Source organism: Salmo salar, chromosome 16, assembly GCF_965601325.2.
Source record: "Salmo salar chromosome 16, fSalSal1, whole genome shotgun sequence".
NCBI lineage: Eukaryota > Metazoa > Chordata > Actinopteri > Salmoniformes > Salmonidae > Salmo > Salmo salar.
The window spans coordinates 32,223,981-32,249,321 of NC_138306.1; the positions used below are offsets into that span (position 1 = coordinate 32,223,981).

Below are 25,341 nucleotides of genomic sequence, written 5' to 3' on the forward strand. Positions count from 1 at the left end.
CTGGTCCCTGATAGATTCCTGGGAAGTGTGTGAATGCGTGCGTGCACGTGCACTTTTGTGTGTGTAGGTGTGTTTGTGTCAAAGTGCACTGCACACACACACGTACAGGTAACTGCCAAAATAAAGGACACACCAACATAAAATATCTTAATAGGGCGTTGGGCCACCATGATCCAGAACAGCTTCAAAGCACCTTGGCATAGACTTAAGAGTATCTGTAACTCTATTGGAGAGATGGAACACCATTCTTCTATGAGAATTTCCAAAATGTGGTGTTTTGTTGGTGGTGGTGGAAAACGCTCTCTAAGGAGCCACTCAAGAATCTTCTTAAGTGTTCAATTGGGTTGCGATCTGGTGACTGAGACAGCCATTGCATATGGTTTACATCGTTTTCATGCTTATCAAACCATTCAGTGACCACTTGTGCCCTGTGGATAGGGTCATTGTCACCTGTGTGGAAGCACCCGCTTTCAATATACTTTGTATCTCTCAAGCGTTTCCATTATTTGGGCAGTTACCTGTATGCAATTGTGTGCTGACTGAGTGGCAGGATTACCTTAATTGGTATCTTAATGCTAGAAGAGATTGAGTCATTTTGACTCAATATGAATTTAAAATGCAAATATCAATTTGTATGTCATTTCTTTAATAAGTCTATATAACAGACGTACTGTATGTTGTCCAGAAATGATGCAGAAAAGCAAATCCATGCTTTTGTCACTTCTAGATTAGACTACTGCAATGCTCTACTTTCCGGCTACCCGGATAAAGCACTAAATAAACTTCAGTTAGTGCTAAACACGACTACTGGAATCTTGACTAGAACCCAAATATTTGATCATATTACTCTAGTGCTAGCCTCTCTACACTGGCTTCCTGTTAAGGCTAGGGCTGATTTCAAGGTTTTACTGCTAACCTACAAAGCATTACATGGGCTTGCTATCTACCTATCGCTCTGATTTGGTCCTGCCGTACATACCTACAGTCGTGGCCAAAAGTTTTGAGAATGACACAAATATTAATTTTCACAAAGTCTGCTGCCTCAGTTTGTATGATGTCAATTTGCATATTCTCCAGAATGTTATGAAGAGTGATCAGATGAATTGCAATTAATTGCAAAGTCCCTCTTTGCCATGCAAATAAACTGAATCCCCCAAAAAACATTTCCACTGCATTTCAGCCCTGCCACAAAAGAACCAGCTGACATCATGTCAGTGATTCTCTCATTAACACAGTTGTGAGTGTTGACGAGGACAAGGCTGGAGATCACTCTGTCATGCTGATTGAGTTCGAATAACAGACTGGAAGCTTCAAAAGGAGGGTGGTGCTTGGAATCATTGTTCTTCCTCTGTCAAACATGGTTACCTGCAAGGAAACACGTGCTGTCATCATTGCTTTGCACAAAAAGGGCTTCACAGGCAAGGACATTGCTGCCAGTAAGATTGCACCTAAATCAACCATTTATCGGATCATCAAGAACTTCAAGGAGAGCGGTTCAATTGTTGTGAAGAAGGCTTCAGGGTGCCCAAGAAAGTCCAGCAAGCGCCAGGACCGTCTCCAAAAGTTGATTCAGCTGCGCGATCGGGGCATCACCAGTACAGAGCTTGCTCAGGAATGGCAGCAGGCAGGTGTGAGTGCATCTGCACGCAGAGTGAGGCGAAGACTTTTGGAGGATGGCCTGGTGTCAAGAAGGGCAGCAAAGAAGACACTTCTCTCCAGGAAAAACATCAGGGACAGACTGATATTCTGCAAAAGGTACAGGGATTGGACTGCTGAGGACTGGGGTAAAGTCAATTTCTCTGATGAATTCCCTTTCCGATTGATTGGGGCATCTGGAAAAAAGCTTGTCCGGAGAAGACAAGGTGAGCGCTACCATCAGTCCTGTGTCATGCCAACAGTAAAGCATCCTGAGACCATTAATGTGTGGGGTTGCTTCTCAGCCAAGGGAGTGGGCTCACTCACAATTTTGCCTAAGAATACAACCATGAATAAAGAATGGTCCCAACACATCCTCCGAGAGCAACTTCTCCCAACCATCCAGGAACAGTTTGGTGATGAACAATGCCTTTTCCAGCATGATGGAGCACATTGCCATAAGGCAAAAGTGATAACTAAGTGGCTCGGGGAACAAAACATCGATATTTTGGGTCCATGGCCAGGAAACTCCCCAGACCTTAATCCCATTGAGAACTTGTGGTCAATCCTCAAAAGGCAGGCTGGACAAACAAAAACCCACAAATTCTGACAAAATCCAAGCATTGATTATGCAAGAATGGGCTGCCATCAGTCAGGATGTGGCCCAGAAGTTAATTGACAGCATGCCAGGGCGGATTGCAGAGGTCTTGAAAAAGAAGGGTCAACACTGCAAATGTTGACTCTTTGCATCAACTTCATGTAATTGTCAATAAAAGCCTTTGACACTTATGAAATGCTTGTAATTATACTTCAGTATTCCATAGTAACATCTGACAAAAATATCTAAAGACACTGAAGCAGCAAACTTTGTGGAAATTAATATTTGTGTCATTATGAAAACTTTTGGCCACGACTGTACATGTATGCTATGGTCACAAGACGCAGGTCTCCTTATTGTCCCTAAAATTTCGAAGCAAACAGCTGGAGGCTGGGCTTTCTCCTATAGAGCTCCATTTTTATGGAATGGTCTGCCTATCCATGCGAGAGACGCAGACTCTTTAAGTCTTTATTGAAGACTCATCTCTTCAGTAGGTCCTATGACTGAGTGTAGTCTGGCCCAGGGGTACGAAGGCACTGGAGCGACAAACGGCCCTTGCTGTATCTGCCTGGCCGGTTCGCCTCTCTCCACTGGGATTCTCTGCCTCTGACCACATTACCGGGGCTGAGCCGCTGGCTTACTAGTGCTCTTACATGCCATCCCTAGGAGGGGTGCGTCACTTGAGTGGGTTGAGTCACTGACGTGATCTTCCTGTCTCGGTTGGCGCCCCCTCGGGTTCGTGCCGTGGGGGAGATCTTCATGGGCTATAATCATCCCATTGTCTCAGGGTAGTAAGTTGGTGGTTTGCGGATCTCCCTCTAGTGGTGTGGGGGCTGTGCTTTGGTCAAGTGGGTGGGGTTATATCCTGCCTAATTGGTCCTGTCCGGGGTATCATCAGACGGGGCCACAGTGTCTCCTGACCCCTCCTGTCTCAGCCTCCAGTTTCTATGCGGCAATAGTTTACGTGTCGGGGGGTTAGGGTCAGTCTGTTATATCTGGTGTAATTCTCCTGTCTTATCTTGTGTCCTGTGTGAATTTAAGTATGCTCCCTCTAATTCTCTCTCTCTTCCTCTCCCTCCCCTCCTGGAGGACCCGAGCCCTGGGACCATGCCTCAGGACTACCTGGCCTGATGACTCCTTGCTGTCCCCAGTCCACCTGGTCGTGCTGCTGCTACAGTTTCAATTGTTCTGCTTGCAGCTATGGAACCCGGACGTGCTACCTTGTCCCGGACCTGTTGATTTTGACTCTCTCTCTCTACCGCACCTGCTGTCTCGAATTCTGAAAGCTCAGCTATGAAAAGCCAACTGACATTTACACCTGACGTGCTGACCTGTTGTACCCTCTACAACCACTGTGATTATTATTATTTGACCCTGCTGGTCATCTATGAACGTTTGAACATCTTGGCCATGTACTGTTATAATCTCCACCCGGCACAGCCAGAAGAGGACTGGCCACCCCTCATAGCCTGGTGCCTCTCTAGGTTTCTTCCTAGGTTTCTGCCTTTCTAGGGAGTTTTTCCTAGCCACCGTGCTTCTACATCTGCATTGCTTGCTGTTTGGGGTTTTAGGCTGGGTTTCTGTATAGCACTTTGTGACATCGGCTGATGTAAAAAGGGCTTTATAAATAATATTGATTGATTGATTGATTGATATGTTGTAAGAATTTGAATATCACAAACAAAATTTGTGTTATAAGCAGTTTTAAGAGGACATTTGTTTTCCCAGAGCGACAAAAAGTTACCTTATCAAATCCTCCAATATAGTCACATGCAGGTAAGACATTTTACGTTCTATATAGTATCAGAAAGGGCAGATTTGGAGGTTTCCAAAACCCTTATCATTGACAAATAACAAAAAAAAAGAAGAGATTAGCTCTGTTTGAAAATACAACTTTTTCTTAGCATAACCACTGTTCAATGCGCTCCACATGTGAGCATGTAGCAACAGATAGCCTACAGTAACATAAACTAAAGAAAATGCTATTGTGTTCTTTTAAATAATCATTTTTCCGTATTCTGATGTTACCCAAGACCTTCATAAACACAACCAAATTATTATTTTTCCGATAGCATATATGAAATGTATTTATTAGACTGTTAGAATGTTTGAGTCAAAATGGCTGCTCATTTTCTCAAAGCGGGGTGCGTCGAGGCCTTTCTAGTGTTAAGGAATATGACCGAAATGAACAACATCATTGCAACGACCACTATTTCCCTGTAGATTCCAAGCGTATCTCCAGCCCCGCAATACTGAACAGCAACTGGCTTAAGGCTGTCGATAGGACCTTCCTACATTGATGTGTAACAGTATTGCTTCCGTCCCTCTCCTTGCCCCAACCTGGGCTCGAACCAGGGATACTCTGAACACATCAACAAATGTCTCCCACGAAGCATTGTTACCTATCGATCCACAAAAGCCATGACTGCTCCCTGAAAACTACTTCAAGGTCTAAGAGCGAGTGACATCACCGATTGAAATGCTACTAGCGCGCACCGCAAACTAGCTAGTCAATTCACACCAGTTACAGATGCAACAATGTGTCTGGGAATGGGTTGAGCTTGATGCGGTGATGCATGAAGCAGCATCTTCCATGACGATGACATTACTGTTCAACAAATTCATAGACATTTCCAGAAGTGAAGGTATAATATTACAATGGATTACAGAATCATGTATAAATAGAATGGAAAGTGGAGATGGGTAAAGAAAGACCCTTAATCTTTAATTAGGTACTCCACTATGCCTACAGCAAATGGGAAGAGCTGTCAGCATGTTAGAGAGAGATAGAGATGGACAAAGATCTGGAGGGAATTAAATAGAGGTAAAGATATGGAGGAGTCTATCTTTCAATGGTAATGAAATTATGGGTCACAGTGTTCCGTCAATTTACACATTTCAAAGTGGGAGTGTGTGTGTGTGTGTGTATAAACAACATAAAGATGAGAGGATTGTGTGTGTCTGCGTGTGTACAGATGTGTATGTGTACAGATGTGTGTGCTTACTTGCAGATGGTGTGTATCTCCTGTGTATCCTCATTCTTCTGGGCACTCTCAGTCAGGCTGTCCCCCAGAGCCATCAGACACTGAGCGAAGCCCTTATAGATGGAGTGACACCTCCTGGTGGAGGCAGCAGAGCTGGGACAGGGGCCGACGACTGGAAGGAGACACAGAGACAGAGACATACAGTATACCATCAGCACTCTCTGTATCCCTGGCTCACGGTGGGGAGAAATGAGCATCAGGAGAGTTCAACACTGCCAAGCATGGGACTTTTGAGTTGGTTACTTAAACAAGCTGCATCCAAGTTCTCGGTATTATACAAGGCTTGACCAACCTTGGATCCTCTATAGCTGGATCTTCTATATTTTTCTTTAACTCTCCTGACATTAAGAGACCTGGTTATGTTGCTTTGTCAGGCTATTTCAGAAAGAGTACTTCAGTCCTTGAAAACAGCATGGTTTTATACACTCCAAAGTAATGGAGTTGGAGTGCCTCGCTCTGAACAACCAACCTTCAAGGCGCACACTCCAGAAAGTCCATGTATGAAAAATATGTTTGGAAAGATAATTGTGGCCCTGAAGGATGTTTTAGCTGAAGCATGTCAGAGGGGTACAGGCTGTAGTGTGAGTGACCCAGATAGAACTTAATTTCATGATCATTTAGGCTACATATGAATCCTTTTAATTTGAAGCAATTAGTGCCTGTAAGCCGTGTGAATATATATTAAAGAAAAAGTGAGTCATGAACCCACAAGATGAAACTGCTCCCTTAGAGACCTCTATCTCTTTATTCCCTCTCTCTTCCCATACTTCTACCTTCCCTGGTAATACAGCCATTTGAAGGCGAACTCTCAAAGAGCGTAACGGTGGGACTAAGTGAGGTAAAACTGAGGATGGTAATTGGGTCAGACAGCAGATCACCAGAATTCTCTTCTGGTCCCTCGGGAAGGACATGTTTAATATTTAATAGGTAAGACTTATATCTGTTGTGGCAAACCTACTGATTTCAGGCAATGTTTGGCAGTGGGGGTCTAACATTTAATAAAAACCTGCAGAGAGGTATAGTCAAAAGTGTGAATACAGCCAAGAGAGATAGGTAAAGTATAAGGAACTAGAGGGAAGAGAAGTGAAGAGGAACATATGAGCCCTCTATTGAGGAAGAGAAAAACAAAAAGAGACTCCTATGTTGGTCAAAAAACAACTGTTGTCCAGCCCAGTGGTTCTTCATGTAAGCACATGTTGCTGGTGTATGCTGCTGCCTTAGGCTGCTTTTGAGCCTCAATGTAAATATTTGATAGCATGACAGACCCTGGGGGAATTCATGGATCACTCCGTTTAAAAAGCAGGCAGTCTCAGGTCAGACAGACACAACTGAGGAAAAAAACTGACATTGTTGTTTCAGCGTAGAAAAACATTCAATTAAGGGGTGTATTTACACCACACTCTGGTTTTTAACTTTGATAATTTACCAAACTCCCCCCTCCCTATCAATAATGATCGATAAAGATATGTGCACATCTAGCTATGCATTCCTTGAAGGTTAGAAATCTAATGATTTTCTGTGCAGATATATTCTTTCAAGAGTATTGGTGTCATGAGACAAAATAAAAGTGCAGATATCAATATCAAAAGTATACAGGGAAAATGTTGTATAAGTGTCAGGCATCATAGCCATACTGTCTCTACCACGACATACAGTAGATAGACAACTGGATGCCAAAGGCACTGTATAATCTTGCGTTTTCATGTCATTATAGCAATGTTCCATGAGGCTTGTTAATGGAGTTTCTTTGGCTCATGGTGCAACAGCACATCAGAACTACCACAGTGGAGCCTTTGCTTCCATGTACAGTATTAACCTCCCTCTTCCAGTTGCAGCCTCAGTAATGAACTGGCCTGTAAGCCAGGGTAAATATCTGCAGGCCATGAGAGTGGAGCACAGAGATCAAGGTGAGTAATTGGAAGGATTCAGGAAAAGACAATGCTCACCAGTCAGCGATGCTTAAAACACTGCTACTTATTCTTATTACTGCTCCTGATAATCCTCACACAATTGCTGGTCAGGGTGGAAAATGGAAGGAGTCACTACCCAAATGAGAAAGTTTATGGTCCCGGGGGAGTTTGTAAGGCTTTTCTGGAAATCCAGTACTGTCACACCCTGATCTGTTTCACCTGTCTTTGTGATTGTCTCCACCCCCTCCAGGTGTCACCCATCTTCCCCTTATCCCCTCAAAATCTCTCCGGGTCCTCATCGACTCTGGGGCCGATGAGAGCTTTTTGGACTCTACCCTGGCTTCCTAGCTGGGCATCCCCACTCAGCCCCTCTCCATTCCCATGGACGTTAGAGCGCTGGATAGGCCGGGTCACCGACAACACCACTCCCATCAACCTACGTGTGTCAGGGAACCACAGTGAGGCTATCCAGTTCCTGCTCACTAAGTCTCCTCAGACTCCCGTGGTATTGGATTCTCCTGGCTCCAGCGACACAATCCCCTCATTAACTGGTCTACTGATGCCATCATGGGCTGGAGTCTGTTCTGCCACGCCCATTGCCTGAAGTCAGCACAACCTGCCCCGGGACGTCTTCCTGGGGGCTCGAAAGTTGCCCCGGACCTCTCCGCCATTCCCGCAGAGTCTTTGTCTACCTCGATGACATCCTCGTCTTCTCACGCTCCACCCAAGAACATGTGCTCCATGTCTGACAGGTTCTCCAATGCCTCCTGGAGAACCAGCTGTTTGAAGAAGCAGAGAAGTGTGAGTTCCATCGCTCCACCATCCCTTTTCTGGGTTACATCATCGCTGCAGGGAGTGTACAAATGGATCCCGGGAAGGTGAGAGCGGTGGTGGATTAGCCCAAGCCTACTTCCAGGGTGCAGCTGCAACGTTTTCTGGGGATCGCCAACTTCTATCGCTGCTTTATCCGGGGTTACAGCACCCTGGCTTCCCCACTGTCTGCACTCACCTCGCCCAAGGTTCCGTTCACATGGTCTCCAGCTGCTCACCGGGCATTCCGGGATCTCAAACATCGCTCACCCCAGCTCCCATCTTGGTTCATCCTGACCTATCCCGCCAGTTTGTGATGGAGGTCGATGCTTCGGATGTCGGAGTGGGGGCTGTTCTGTCCCAGCGTTCTTCCCTGGACCTCAAGCTACATCCCTGCACAATCGCCTCAATGCCAGAGAGAAGAACTACGATGTGGGGAATTGTGTCCTTCTCGCGGTGAAGACGGCGTTGGAGGAATGGAGGTACTGGCTGGAGGGGGCGGAACATCCGTTCATCGTGTGGACCGACCACAAGAACCTGGAGTATCTCCGTACCACCAAGTGTCTCAATTCCAGGCAAGCTTGATGGGCCCTGGTGTTCACACAGTTCAACTACTCCCTCTCGGGGTAGGGAGTCTGCCCGGGGTTTGCCCCTCCGGGTGGAATCCCGTGAACTCTCCCCCCGGTTTATCGGCCCGTCTCCCATCTTCAAAGTCATTAGCCCCTCTGTTGTTTGTCTTCTGTTGCCCCGTACCCTTCGTATACAGTGAGGGAAAAAGTATTTGATCCCCTGCTGATTTTGTACGTTTGCCTACTGACAAAGAAATGATCAGTCTATAATTTTAATGGTAGGTTTATTTGAACAGTGAGAGACAGAATAACAACAAAAAAATCCAGAAAAATGCATGTAAAAAATGTTATAAATTGATTTGCATTTTAATGAGGGAAATAAGTATTTGACTCCCTCTCAATCAGAAAAATGTCTGGCTCCCAGGTGTCTTTTATACAGGTAACAAGCTGAGATTAGGAGCACACTCTTAAAGGGAGTTCTCCTAATCTCAGTTTGTTACCTGTATAAAAGACACCTGTCCACAGAAGCAATCAATCAATCAATCAGATTCCAAACTCTCCACCATGGCCAAGAGCAAAGAGCTCTCCAGGGATGTCAGGACAAGATTGTAGATCTACACAAGGCTGGAATGGGCTACAAGACCATCGCCAAGCAGCTTGGTGAGAAGTTGACAACAGTTGGTGCGATGATTCGCAAATGGAAGAAGCACAAAAGAACTCTCAATCTCCCTTGGCCTGGGGCTCCATGCAAGATCTCACCTCGTGGAGTTGCAATGATCATGAGAATGGTGAGGAATCAGCCCAGAACTACACGGGAGGATCTTGTCAATGATCTCAAGGCAGCTGGGACCATAGTCACCAAGAAAACAATTGGTAACACACTACGCCGTGAAGGACTGAAATCCTGCAGCACCCACAAGGTCCCCCTGCTCACGAAAGCACATATACATGCCCGTCTGAAGTTTGCCAATGAACATTTGAATGATTCAGAGGACAACTTGGTGAAAGTGTTGTGGTCAGATGAGACCAAAATGGAGCTCTTTGGCATCAACTCAACTCGCCGTGTTTGGAGGAGGAGGAATGCTGCCTATGACCCCAAGAACACCATCCCCACCGTCAAACATGGAGCTGGAAACATTATGCTTTGGGGGTGTTTTTCTGCTAAGAGGACAGGACAACTTCACTGCATCAAAGGGACGATGGACGGGGCCATGTATCGTCAAATCTTAGGTGATAACCTCCTTCCCTCAGCCAGGGCATTAAAAATGGGTCGTGGATGGGTATTCCAGCATGACAATGACCCAAAACACACGGCCAAGGCAACAAAGGAGTGGCTCAAGAAGAAGCACATTAAGGTCCTGGAGTGGCCTAGCCAGTCTCCAGACCTTAATCCCATAGAAAATCTGTGGAGGGAGCTGAAGGTTCGAGTTGCCAAACGTCAGCCTCGAAACCTTAATGACTTGGAGAAGATCTGCAAAGAGGAGTGGAACAAAATCCCTCCTGAGATGTGTGCAAACCTGGTAGCCAACTACAAGAAACGTCTGACCTCAGTGATTGCCAACAAGGGTTTTGCCACCAAGTACTAAGTCATGTTTTGCAGAGGGGTCAAAAACGTATTTCCCTCATTAAAATGCAAATCATTTTATAAAATTTTTGACATGTGTTTTTCTGGATTTTTTTGTTGTTATTCTGTCTCTCACTGTTCAAATAAACCTACCATTAAAATTATAGACTGATCATTTCTTTGTCAGTGGGCAAACGTACAAAATCAGCAGGGGATCAAATACTTTTTTCCCTCACTGTACATCCTATCTTTCATGTGTCCAGAGTTAAACCCATGTCTCAAAGCCTTTTGTCTCCTGTTTCCAGACCCAAGCCTCTCCCCCGTCTCATCGACGGCCAACCAGCGTACACTGAGGCGTCTCCTGAAGGTTCGACTTCGGGGCAGGGTGTTCCAGTACTTGGTTGACTGGGAGGGTTATGGCCAGGAGGAGAGGTGCTGGGTCCTCGCCAGGGACATCCTGGACCGAGGCCTCATCGTGGATTTCCAACGCCGGCACCCCGGTCAACCAGGTAGGACGCCAGGTGCGCCCCTAGAGGGGGGATACTGTCACACCATGATCTGTTTCACCTGTATTTGTGATTGTCTCCACCCCCCTCCAGGTGTCACCCATCTTTCCCATTATCCCCTGTGTATTTATACCTGTGTTCTCTGTTTCTCATTTGTCTGTTGCCAATTCGTTTTGTTTTGTCAAGCATACCAGCGTTTTCCCCTCTGCTCCTGTCTCTCGATTGTTCCTGTTTCCTAGTTTTCCCGGTGTTGACCCTTCTGCCTGCCCTGAGCCTGCCTTCCGTCCTGTACCTTTGCCCCACCTATCTGGATTACTGACCTTTGCCTGCCCTTGACCTGCTTTTTGCCTGCCCCTGTTTGATTAATAAACTGTTACTTCAACATTGTCTGCATCTGGGTCTTACCTGAAACGTGATAAGTACAGTCTGTATAATACAGAGTAAAACAGAACAGCATAATGAGTTGAACTATACTATACCAACATAACATGTTATATGTTATCAAAGACCACCTTTAATAAAAATGTACTTCCTTGAAACATAAAATGTAGCTGATAACTATGTGTTTGAAGGAAATACATCAATGGAAAACAGAATTATATTTTATTTATAAGGTCCATTTGACATCACTCCATATATGATTAATCTCCAGAAGCATAAAACAGTATTAAGCATAAGAATAGACAAGATAAATACAGTATTTTTTGGTAAGATCCAGCTGACCTTAGTCCACTGTAATAACTGGGTCTGGACAGCACGCCCAGCAGACTGAGTCTTTCTCGGGACAAGCGTGCGATCTCTATTCATGAGACTGAATATGCAGCTGTTGGCAGGCGTAGTGCTGAACTAGCAGACTTGGTGCTGATGCCTGATGCACAGACTCCCCACAGGGAGCACATCACAATAAATTAAACCCATTCTTTCTCATGTGTCAATTTCTGAAAGATTCCGATAAACCCATACACAAATGCTTGTGACACCTCTAAAAATAAAACAGGACTTAGAGTTCAGCTGACCATTTTGCTGCATATAATGTTCTAATTGTACATTTCTTCCTACAGCTGGGTGTTATTTACTCTGTTCAAGTAGGAAGTGGGGAAATAATAAAGCACTACAAATCCCAGGGTCCTCTTATTCGTTGCAGGTAACCTGTTGTTGGTTTTAGTTCACCACTGAAATTCTTATCTCCAGGCGTTTAATTAAATGACCAAATGTATTCCCTCAATCCCTTTATTATATAAAAGTAATAGTAAAAAAAACTCTCCACAGACTGTTTTGTTCATTTGGTAGGGCTCTTGACTTGCTCTGACTCAAATGGCTGGAGACTCAGTGGAGTAACCAATTACAATAAGTTGTTCCTTTACCTGTGTAGTAACACTGAAATTACTACAGTAACTTATATAACACTTACGTAATTGTCATTATGAAACTAAAGCTAATTAGATACCAATCAAAATCTAGTATTATCTGGGATCAGTGTAAAATCTGTGATAAGTATAGAGGTGTCATCTAGTAATAAGCTGATTATCTGGCTGATCTGTCAGACACATAGGGAGTGATATCTCATGCTAGGCTCCATCATACAGCCCTGCAGGAATACCTTTCAATGAGAAAGAATGGATGGTTACTCTTGCCTGCACGGTTTGACTGAACCACATTTGAAAACTGTTTTCAATCAGAAAGAATAGATAGTAACTTTGTCCGTGCAGATTGACTGAGCCACATTGAAAGTGCTGATATGATCATGAATGAGAGAGGAGAGCCGCAGAAGACTGGTGTACACTGGCCTGGGTTATTTCTAACGTCAGCTCCATACACATCCACTGGGAGGACAACTCCATCCAATACACTACGAGGTGCTCTAGAGACAGGAGCCATTAGCCAAGTTATTAGACTGATATATCCGCCACATCATTAGCACTGTTACCCTCACAGGGACTGGAATTTTAATAGAAAGTCCTCTTTGTTCATCTGCGGGTGGTGCTCAGAGGTCTGTGTGGCACTGTCTGAACAGGCTCCAGTGTGGCATTGTTTAAAAAGCGTCCAGTGTGTCTGATTAGTAGCAGCTCAGTGTCTCTCTTTGTCTGAGCAAATATTCAGCGTGTCACTGTCTGAGCAGTAAAGCCAAAGGTTTTTGTCTGAGCAGGTAGCTGCTGTGTTCTACTCTCTGAGACTGAGTGGGTGGGAGGCTGGGGAGGTTTACTATGGTACTATGGTTACTCAGGCCTCTGGTGTTACATCGTTAAGGGCGAAAGCCAGGCTAATTAACCTGCCGGTGACAGCATCGCGTGCGAGAGGAATAGAGGGACTGAATTCCCACTGCAGCCTCCATGCTGGGTACAATAAGAAAGAGAGAGAAAACGAGCGATAGAGTAATAAAGAGAGAAAGAGAGAGAAAAAGGGAGAACGATTGAGAGAGAGGGAGGGCACGCATGGGATGGGCATAAAAAACAACACCTGATAATTAGTTCTACCATACTAACTCCTGTTTCCAAATAAATGCTTAACCGCTCAGATTTTTCCATTTGCACCTCAGCTCCCTTCACACAGGAGAGGAGGGATAAGAATAAAAAGCCTAGATATTAATTTTCCCAGACAGGACAATAGTGATACAGAGAGGAGCGAGAGGGATAGGTGAAGAGAAGGTGAATACAAAATGCATAGTGTGCTCAAGAAAGACAAAGATTTTGCAACATCATTAGTCAATTCTGAAGCATTATGAGGAAGGAGAGGCTGGAACAACTGGGTGGAGTCTTGGTTCAACTGTAATCTGTTCTAATGAGGTAAAAGCCAAGCAGGTCACACTGAAATGACTGGGTTAATGTTACTACCAACATCATGTTCATTAGGACCACCAATGTTGCTGTGTAAGTTGTCCTATAGGTGTGTGAAAATAATTGGAACAAAATGCAGACCTTGGAATATTACATGAGGCATATCCTCTGCCTGTTTGTTAGTACAGAGAGAGAGAGGGAGAGAGAGAGGAGAGAGACGAGAGAGAGAGAGAGAGGGAGAGAGGGAGATAAATATGCTCAGAGAGCAACCTTTCACATCAATGTAAAGAAAGAGCTTCATCAGACATTAAATACAATCCAGCTCCTTAAAGCTAGAATTCTTAATTGAATAACCCCAAACCGATCCAAATGTAGCATGCATCGGTCAGAAAATCAATTCAAACGTTCCAAATCGCTGATTCAGTACAAAATGTGGCTATATATATATAAAATAACATTATTATTATTATATGTGGCTATATATATATATAAAATAACATTATTTTTTTTTATTTTTTTTTTATTGCTCATTAAAGTTTCTTTCTACCTTCTGAAAATAGTTAATAGCTTATGACAACTGATGCGTCCTCACTACGGAAGCCCTGAAGCCCAAGGTACAAAAACAAGTAGACTTTTGGAATTATCTTGTTTTAACAACTTAGTATATAATTTGAAAGACTTAGTATCTCGTTCGAACGACTTAGTATTTTGTTTGAACAACTTAGTTGTTCTTTTGTCTAATTAGGCTTCATTTGTTATGCAGCTTGTCAGACAGTGTAAAGGTTGCTGCAGCCATTCATTCATTGGAGCGAGGAGCAAAGTAAATCGAGCAGATTTAAAAAAGTGTGTCAGCCTTCTCTCCCACTTCAATTTCACTCTGGTACTGCTCAGCCACAAGCTTTGGGCATGCTCTGCCTAGCATTTTTCATTTCCTTTATCGCTATTCTTTTAATTAGGACTATTTTGTCTTAATGATTTTGCCTACCCCACCCACAGTAGTGTATATCTAGTTTATATTCTACTTTCTAACATTAGGATATGTGACCCGTTTCATGAAAGTAGGCTTACGTCACTACTTCACAATGTTTTTTTGTATTTTTCTTTATCAAAATGCGTTTTTTTGCAGAAATGCCTTCAAGAACAAACTGAAATGCCATCTGTAAATAAAAATAAAATAGTTCAATTACGAGCCTAGTTGGTTTAGCCACGGACAAATACAGGAACCTTCCCGCTAGCCATGATTGGCTGAGATAATGGTTGGGCTGGACATGCTGAGAGATAAGTTCGGATTGGTATTTCATGTAGCGTGCTTCTGTCTATAACATGAGCTGCTCAGTATGTGTGGACAATCCTGTCTACTGCAGCTTTTTTTTTTAAAGATATCTCAACATTGCTGCCCTGAAGTTAATAGCGCCATCGACAAAGCTCAGTGGAAAAAGTTGTAATGGACTACTTTCTGGAGGATGAACGTGCCATGTTGACACTCTCTGACTCTGAAAATGAATCAGACAATGAGGAAATCCCTGATTTAGGTAAAATCATTTTAATTGAACCAGACATTGTAGAGTCTTCTGATGACAATGGTGGGGAAGAAACAGTGTCGTTGCCACGGAAGAAGTTGACCGAGATTTGAAATCAGTGGAATGCCTGGTGGAAGTAGAGAGATTAATGCCAAATGCGAAGAGAGTATATAAAGAGAACACAGAAAGAAGGCTGTTGTACAAAACACCTGTCTCTAGATTACATCTTCAAACTAAGGGCAACAATGGCATCCATGACAGAGAGGGAGAAGCGTTCTTCCAGGTAAGAGTCTAGCTACATTTTCAGATATTATACGTTTCAAATTTTGTCAGAAAGTAATTTTCATTGCAAGTGAAAACGTACTGTTAGCTAGCTAGCTAACGTTAACTGGCTGGCTCGCTAGCTAACGTTAAGTGTATGATCTGTTTAGTAACATTATTCATATCTCAGAAAGCCATTTGCATTGCTAGTTATAGCCTAATATTAGCTAGCTGGCTGACATTGAACCTAGTTGGTTAGCTATAGCTACCTGCAGATTCATGCATGGTAGTTTTACCGCATTAAAAAAAACTGGGAACTCAAGGTCAAATCATGACGTCAGTGATCTTCAGGTCGGAAAGTCGGAGCTCTACAAAGAGGTCCGAGTTCCCGCGTTGGAATTCTGAGTTAGATTTTTTTTTCGGAGTTCCCAGTTGTTTTGAATGCTAGGAAGTGAGAGATCTCCGAGTTCCCAGTTGTTTTGAATACGGCATTAGAGTTGGGATTATGGTTCATTGTCTAAACAGAAGACTCAATCCTCTATGCAAGTAACAATTTCACTGTACAGTTTACACCTTCTGTATCCTGTGCATGTGACAATTAAATATAGATTTTATTTGATATAGAGTGTGTTTCCCAGAGACGGTAATGTGAAGAACAACATAACCTGCACCAAAGTGAGATTAGGACATAGGCCAAGGACTAGATAAAGTGTATTTTTAGTATTACCTTTTGCTACTACTTTCATCACATTTAGTTTTGAAATCCTTGGTTGTTTACTACACTGTGCATCCTTAAAAAGATGGGTTGGGCTAAGGCTTAAGAGGGTGTGAATGATGTTGAATGGGTGTAGACAAAAAAGGGCTCTCCAGTAGGTGTACCAAAACATTTACGGGCCATTTTCTCAAAAGTGGGGTTACAAGTTTATCAACTTTCATAGCAGAATTACATTCCCATTGTTCCTCAACTTCAGTGTATGATATACCATTTTCTAACTCGGAGTCTCTACTTTTATCCAATGTAAAAAACACCATTTCAAATTTTGCTACATACGACCGAATCCATGGGGTGAGTCACAAATGTAGTTTATATTTTGAAGAACTTCAAATGTATTAACAGATGTTTTAGGTTGGCAATATATAGGCTATTGTAAACTGTATTTGAGTTTTTCTTGGAATAGAAACACGATAATATAAATCAATTTAATTAGAAATAAAACATAAAAGGGGCGGCAGGTAGCCTGGCGGTTAGGAGCATTGGGCCAGTAACCGAAAGGTTACTGATTCTAATCCCTGAGCCGACTAGGTGAAAAATCTGTCGATGTGCCCTCGAGCAAGGCCCTTAACCCTGATTGCTCCTATAAATCGCTCTGGATGACTACAAGCTTTACATGTGCATTGAGTGTGGGAAAGAGTTTTTTGGTTTGGCCTTCAATTAGAAGCAGCTGTTCTTCGTTGCTTTTAATTGGAGGCCATATTTAAGTAAGGGGTTTTTATCACTGTGTTTGTGGGTAGTTGTTCCGTGTATAGCGTGTTGCCTTACAGGACTGTCTTCGTCAGTGTTTGTTATTTTGTTAAGTGTTCAAGTTTCCTTCTAAATAAAAGAAGATGAGTATACACATTCCCGCTGCGTTTTGGTCTACTCCATACGACGAACGTGACAATACAAAAGAATACATATTGGAGCAGATCAGCCTGAATATCAGGGTGCACAACTGCAACGCGTTTCGACCACTAAGTGTATTTAGGGATCCATGTTCAATCCACTTGGGTCTATTGACCCAGCTAGGGATATGTACTACAGACTGGTGCTGAAAGACATATCCAAACTAGAGGCCTGTATCCCCTATGTCAGGGATAACTTTAACCGCTCTGAGAAACAATCCCTTAAACACCCCCTAGAGTCAACGTCAGCGTCCCCGCGGGAATATAATTAGAATAATAAAACAATCACCATAAACGTCTGTCAGTTTAAGCTACTGACTACCTCATGAAGCTGGTTGAGAGAATGCCAAGAGTGTGCAAAGCTGTCATCAAGGCAAAGGGTGGCTACTTGGAAAAATCTGAAATATAAAATATATTTTGATTTGTTTAACACTTTTGTGTTTACTACATGACTCCATATGTGTTATTTCATAGTTTTGATGTCTTTACTATTATTCTACAATATAGAAAATAGTACAAATATAGAAAAACCTTTGAAGGAGTATGTGTGTCAAAACTCTTGACTGGTACTGTACATGTCGTCAGTTTTGCTCTACGACCCCCACAAGCGTTTTGGGACTCGTCTGTAATTGGTAGAGCCAATCTGCCAAATTCTGTCTGTTTCGTACTAATATGCGTTGTATGGGCTAATAGCAGTAAGGCCAAATAAAAAATGTCATAAAATAATTTTTGTTGATTTTTTTATATACTCAGAGGGGTCTTCAAATTCTAAATCAAATAGCTAAATGATCTTTGGTAGGACCTTCTTAAAACAATTACATATAGCTTAGTAGAACCCCCAAGGATGCTTTCAAATCAATATTTTTGGCTTTGCCTTTTGCGGTTCTATTGAAAGTTGGAAAGCTTCTTTATGTTTCAGTAAAGCATTAGCCAACACTTTAAAGATTAAACAAAGTGTCATCATGAAAATGTACTATCTCCATTTTATTTTCGTGCAAAAAAAATCCTGTTCAAATCAAATCAAATTGTATTGGTCACATACACATATTTAGCAGATGTTATTGCGGGTGTAGTGAAATGCTTGTTATTGTGAACTGTAGGCTATTGCAAGTTAAACCATTCAATTGAAGGCCTATCACAAACCTCTTTTTGTAGGTGATTCTGCTAGGCTAATAAGAGCATGTTGTTCTCAGAAAAAAACTGCCTATTATCTCTGAAGTTCATTCATTTATTGTTCATGTATACTTTAACTGTACATTTAGACTACTGTTAAAGCGCTCACATAGGCTACTTCTCTGCCAGAGCACATGAGATAACTAGTAATTCCCATATGATATCATGTTACCTCCCTACATTGATTCTATGATGGAAAACCGTTGTTCACCTCTTGTGTCGCACACATTTCATTCAACATTTAATTCTAGCTCACAATCAAGGACGGCTGTGCATTCCCTCCAGCAGTGAGTGTAGGCTTATGACTAGGTAGCCTTCCCACTGGGCAAAACTGGTTGAATCAACGTTGTTCCACGTCATTTTAACAAAACAATTTAATCTGATGAAGTTGAATCAACACAGAGTCATCAACGTAATTAAAAAAAAAAAAATGTTACCTAAATGTTCACCTAAATCCAATGACTTGGTGACATTTTTCATTGATTTCAAGTTGAATTCACATTAGCTGACAACTAAACCAAATGTAAATCAAAACTAGACGTTAAACTGACATTTGTGACAATTGGGTCCATTTTACAGGAGTCTATGTATTGCCTACCTAAAACATATGTTAATACATTTGGTATTTGGTATTTTATTAGGATCCCTATTAGCTGTTGCAAAAGCAGCAGCTACTCTTCCTGGGGTCCACACAAAACATGAAACATAATACAGAATTACATAATACAGAACATCAATAGACAAGAACAGCTCAAGGACAGAACTATATAAACATTTTTGAAAGGCACACGTAGCCTACATATCAAATCATACACACAAACTATCTAGGTCAAATAGGGGAGAGGCGTTGTGCCACGAGGTGTTGCTTTATCTGTTTTTTGAAACCAGGTTTGCTGTTTATTTGAACAATATGAGATGGAAGGAAGTTCCATGCAATAAGGACTCTACATAATACTGTACGCTTTCTTGAATTTGTTCTGGATTTGGGGACAGCGAAAAGACCCCTGGTGGCATGTCTGGTGGGATAAGTGTGTGTCAGAGCTGTGTGTAAGTTGACTATGCAAACAATTTTGGATTTTCAACACATTAATGTTTCTTATAAAAATAAGTGATGCAGTCAGCCTCTGATATCCAAGATGGCGTAGCAGTAAGACGTGTGTTGTTTTGTCCCATGTAATTATTCATTTTTAAAAATATATATTTCAATATATTTTTTCCATTTTCGAATTAAATATACCTTCCTGCAACCCGCCTCACCCAATGTGGTATGGATCTGCTATTTTTTAGACCTAATAACTGGAACCTCCATCAGAAGCTAACCAGCTAATTAGCTACTACCTATTTAGTCGTTGTTAGCCACTGCTAGCGGTCTTTACCTTTAGCTCAGACACCAGCCGCTTTAGCTCAGATAATACCTGCCAGTCTGCACAGCGCGATATCAGCCCTGAGCTTATTGGACTGCTTTTTTCCACTACATCACCGGATTCCTGCCGCAGGCTCTGGACCATTACACAGGATCATCACAGCTAGCTAGCTGCTACCGAGTGGCTATTTTGGCTAACACCCTTTTCCAGAAGCAAGCACCAGTTAGCCTCGAGTTAGCCTCGAGCTAGGCCCATCTCTCGGCTAGCCAACAAAGTACACCAACTACAATACCTCTCTTGCCAATTGGCCTGAACCCTTTGTCGACACTGAGCCCCGCCAATCCATCACGACTGGTCTGCTGACGTAATTCGGCCGACGCTCTCACCGGCCTCTGCATCGTGGATGTCGGTGAAGACCCATCTGCTAGCCCCGGCCCGCTAGCTTTCTGAACGCCGTGTCTCCTGCTCGCCTAGCATAGTATTGCTGCTCATTGGACCCTATGATCACTCGGCTATACAGCTGATGCCTGCTGAACTGTTCATTAACACGGTACTTCATTTTGTTTATCTGTCGGCCCCAGCCTCGAACTCAGGCCTTGCGTGTAGCTAACTGACCCTCTCTGCCCATTCATCGCCATTTACCCGTTGTTGTTGTCTTAGCTGTTTACCCGTTGTTGTCTTACCCGTTGTTGTCTTAGCTCTCCCAATCACCACCTGTGATTGCTTTATGCCTCTCTCTAATGTCAACATGCCTTGTATACTGTTGTTTAGGGCAGCTCTCATTGTTTTATTTTACTGCGGAGCCCCTAGTCCCGCTCAACATGCCTTAGATAGCTCTTTTGTCCCACCCACCACACATGCAGAGACCTAACCTAGCTTAAGTGGCGCCTCCAGAGATGCAACCTTTCTCATCGTCACTCAATGCCTAGGTTTACCTCCACTGTACTCGCACCCTACCATAACCTTGTCTGTACATTATGCCCTGAATCTATCCTACCACGCCCAGAAATCTGCTCCTTTTATTCTCTGTTCCCAACGCACTTAACGACCAGTTCTTATAGCCTTTAGCCGTAACCTCATCCTACTCCTCCTCTGTTTAGAGGTTAATCCGGGCCCTGTATGTCCTCAGGCGCTCTCATTTGTTGACTTCTGTAACCGTAAAAGCCTTGGGTTCATGCATGTTAACATCAGAAGCCTCCTCCCTAAGTTTGCTTTATTCACTGCAACACTCCAACACTCTACTCAGCAAATTGGATGCAGTCTATCACAGTGCCATCCGTTTGGTCACCAAAGCCCCATATATTACCCACCACTGCAACCTGTATGCTCTCGTTGGCTGGTCCTCCCTACATATTCGTCGCCAAACCCACTGGCTCCAGGTCATCTATAAGTCTCTGCTAAGTAAAGCTCCATCTTATCTCAGCTCACTGGTCACCATAGCAACAACCACACGTAGCACACACTCCAGCAGGTATATTTCACTGGTCATCCCCAAAGCCAACACCTCCTTTGGCCGCCTCTCCTTCCAGTTCTCTGCTGCCAATGACTGGAACGAATTGCAAAAATCACTGATGTTTGAGACATATCTCACTTACTAACTTTAAGCATCAGCTGTCAGAGCAGCTTACCGATCGCTGCAGCTGTACACAGCCCATCTGTAAATAGCCCATCCAACCAACTACCTACCTCATCCCCATATTTGTTTTTGTTTTTCTGCTCTTTTGCACACCAGTATTTCTACTTGCACATCCTAATCTGCACACCTATCACTCCAGTGTTAATTGCTAAATTGTAATTACTTCGCCACTACGGCCTATTTATTGCCTTACCTCCTTACTTCATTTGCACACACCGTATACAGATTTTTCTATTGTATTATTGACTGTATGTTTGTTTATCCCATGTGTAACTCGGTGTTGTTGTTTTTGTCGCACTGCTTTGCTTTATCTTGGCCAGGTTGCAGTTGTAAATGAGAACTTGTTCTCAACTGGCCTACCTGGTTAAATAAAGGTGAAATAAAAATAAAATAAAAAACTCTTATCCAAGAGAGACTGGCATGCATAGTATTTACTGTATATCAGCCTTCTGATTACAATGAAGAGCAGAACGTGTTGCTCTCTTCTGGGCGAACTTAACTAGGTCTTTCCTTGCAGCACTGGACCACACGACTGGACAATAATCAAGATTAGACAAAACTAGAGCTGAAGAACTTGCTTTTTGGAGTGTTGTGTCAAAAAAGCAGAGCATGTCTTTATTACGGCCAGACCTCTCCCCATCTTGAAAAATAGAAACTACATATCCGAATGTTAGAAAGTAGAATATAAGGCTACTGTGGGTGGGGTAGGCTAAATAATTACAACCGAATAGGCCTAATTAAAAGGATTGTGATAAAGGAAATGAAAAATGCTAGGCAGAGCATGCCCAGTACTTGTGGCTGAGCAGTACCAGAGCAAAATTGGAGCGGGAGAGAAGGCTGACACCATTTTTTAAATCTGCTTGAATTACGCTCTGCTCCTCTCTCTACACTCACCCACTTACATGCTCTGGCATTAAAAAGTAGCCCTGCTTTAGGCTAACAAAGAACTGTCAATGAATAATCATGTCAATGGATGGAATCAGTGAATGAATGGCTGCAGCAACCATTACACAGTCTGACGAGCTGCATAACAAATTAGGCCTAATTAGACAAAATAACAATTAAGTCATTCAAATAAGATAAGTCGTTCAAACGACTTACTATCTCGTTTGAAAATTGTAGTATTTCGTTTTTTTACTAAGTCGTTGAAACAAGATACTAAGTCCTTCAAACGAAATACTAAGTCGTTCAAATGAGATAATTCCAATAACCCCAGGGAATATCAGTAGCCTAGTCAAACTGCTTCGCTCGCTGACAAACATGAGGTAGACGGCCTGTTCCTGATCTACACGGCACCTTCAGCATTCAAATGCTAAATTGGCTTGTGCGATATTAGGCATTATCAGTTGAATGAGAAACTATGTAATTTGCTAAGTTATTGTTATCTATGTGCTGTTAAAAATTGTGTTTTACTAGAATAAAAGTAAGCTACCAGAGAATCAACTCTGGCTATAGGCTACCTGCTGAACGGGGCTACAATAGATTTTGTTTTGATTGTTCAGGTTCACCATCAGCAATAGTTTTGGTAATTTTGCTTTAAACAATCAGCGTACATCATCATTTTTAGATGATGACGGGGTAAAGTTGATAATTTCATAATGAGGACAGCAATCACTTTGCGAGGTGCACTGGATGGCAAAAGCGAGATGAGAAAAGCTAAAAACAAAACACCCAAACGGTCAAAACCATTTGATTTTGAGATGGAGGTGAAATCCAAAGTTGTGCAATGTCATAGTTAATTAGTAAACAATGCATATTGATACATTACTAGCTCAAACACTTAATCTGCAAAAATGACAGGTTAATTAGTGGGTGATGGTGATAAAAAAAGAAATAAACATAGGCTACATTTTTCCACCTAATCTGATAGTAGTGGGGTGGTAGATTCCTAGTCTCCCTTTTCTAATCAAAGTAAATATTTTCAAACTAAAACAAATCGTTCCTATATATCGTATCGGAGCCCATGTATCTAAATACGAATTGAATCGTCTTGAAAGGGAAAGATGCAAATCCCGGTTATTTATCATTCATTTACAAGTCCCAAAATGTATGTAACAAGTAAGGATTCCATCTTTAAGCCTACTCTATCTCTTGAACTGTCTTCCTCTCTCTCTCTCTAAAGGTCTGATTAATCTGTAAGAAAAAATACTTGCCATGTAACTATTTCTCTGGATCAGAAGTGCTTCAAGGGCACAGATGAAGAGAGAAAAGATATTTAATGTGCAAGCTTCTTTTTCATATTCATTCTTTAGCACACTGTTTTATAAACACAAACACACACTCAAGCACCAAAACACGTAAACATACACACACTTTAACAAAATGAACACAACACATGGACACACAGAAACACCACACACTCACTCCTCTATATCTCCTCCAACTCCATGCCCCATGGGAGTGTTGTTGCTATGGCGGTGGAGGGTGTAGGGATCTCTGGGCGGCTGCATCCCCCTCTTCTCCCCTCTCCTCCCTTCCCCTCAGCAGAGTCTGAGCGCTACCTTTGATCACAGGCAGATGAGGCATGGCTGCTCCAATAACCCTCACTAACAAAAAGCACTGTTTTCTGCTCCGAAAAACAGATAAGAAAAAGACATAGAGCCAATGAGATAGGACTGCCTTTTGATTACAATCAGTGATGGTGTCCTACTTGAGACAGTTAAGATATAAGGGCTCTATAATGCTGTCTGACAAAAAAAACTACTCAGATACTCACAGAAAGGCCAGAAAAAAGGCTGTGAAAGATGCACAAGAATCCCATCTGTCATCCACTGTGTTAGGAGTTCTTCTACATAAAACAGCCGTCTTTAAAGAGCGACTGCCCCTAAAAAGCTACTTCTCGCTTTGATTGCGGCCTATATGTGGCATCGATATGAGTCAGAAACACTTATTCTAGTGTCATAATTGACTACAATGTGTAAATAGGATAATTTTGGTCATGAAGTCAGTCTCGTCCAAAACTGAGATTTGCAAGGTGATAGAAAAATAGTGTGTGTCACGGAATGAATGGTACCATAACAGTTTTCCTTGGGTTAGGTTTATTTCAATCGTGCCCACATGCCCACAGATGGCAGCGCCTATGGGGTTAGTTAGGGACCATCAGTAAATTACCAATGTACTTGGGACAATATTTTAAAATTTCAACAGATCCAAATTTCAATTACTTAAAAACCTCAAACCATCTATAAATTGTAGAATGCATACACAAATATTGAAAGCATTTAATGAGACAACTAAAAGATGTGCAACATGAAAATATTGTCCCATTTACATTGTGTAATTTATTGACGGTCCCTAACTAGCCCCAGAGATGTCAAACCAACTTTGCCACAGTCGCACACACTGAAGCTAATTGGTGAAAGAAGTACACAGTTATTCACCCTACGTGGCTTCAAGGCACAAGACCTGGTTGGACTGTTTCAAGTTATCTAGAAGGGTGACTAACTGTGTACTGTTTTGGCAGAGTGAATATACAAACGCTTCCCATGTGCAAACACACACAAGAGACACCCACATTAAGTTGAAGTTGATAGATCACAAAATTGTATCAAACTAACAGATATCATACAGTACAGGGTCAGAATTATTACAGAAAAATATTGTAGGCCTATGTAAGAGCAGAGAGAGAGAATCAAAAATCAAGTTAGAAATCTAAAAGATTACTTTTATCTGTGATAAAAGTAGTGTTAATAGTGGAAACTGGTGTAGGAAACACCCACTTACTTGACATAAATTGATAAAATTATACTTTGGTGCAATTAGTGTTATGCATTTCTCGCTCTTCATTTCATCTCTGTCAGTTTGGTTACATTAGGGCACGTGCCCTCAAGGAAAACTGTTTGAAGGATAAAGTTAACTAATTTCTTTCTCTTGATTCACTCTCAATTCCTCCCCGACCTCCCTTTATGCCTTTACACCTTCTGCTCAACAGGGACCAAGCATAAGTAAATATATATCTGCGAGCAGCAATGAACAAGGTTCAGATGGATGACAGAAAGGACACAAGATCAGTTGGATAACAAAGCCAGCACTCTATCATGTAGGAACAATCTTCCTTTATATGCAATCAGTGAAAGCATTACCATGTTAATTTAAATCTCAGTTGGTACACTCCACATGAGCTTTCCACAACACTTCAATACACTCTGGCTGAGGGAAGGAGGTTCTCACCCAAGATTTGATGGTACATGGCCCCGTCCATCGTCCCTTTGATGCAGTGAAGTTGTCCTGTCCCCTTAGCAGAAAAACACCCCCAAAGCATAATGTTTCCACCTCCATGTTTGACGGTGGGGATGGTGTTCTTGGGGTCATAGGC

The 25,341-nt window shown here is 42.4% G+C and overlaps 1 protein-coding gene across 1 annotated transcript in view; it reads right to left on the reverse strand.

Moving 5' to 3' along the window:
• Window positions 1–25,341, reverse strand: part of nrn1la (neuritin 1-like a) — a 46,085-nt gene that overhangs the window by 3,616 nt on the left and 17,128 nt on the right. Inside the window, exon 2 of the mRNA XM_045696798.2 lies at window positions 5,239–5,389. Coding sequence (XP_045552754.1) covers window positions 5,239–5,389 — 151 coding nt within the window. The remainder of the gene's footprint in view (window positions 1–5,238; window positions 5,390–25,341) is intronic.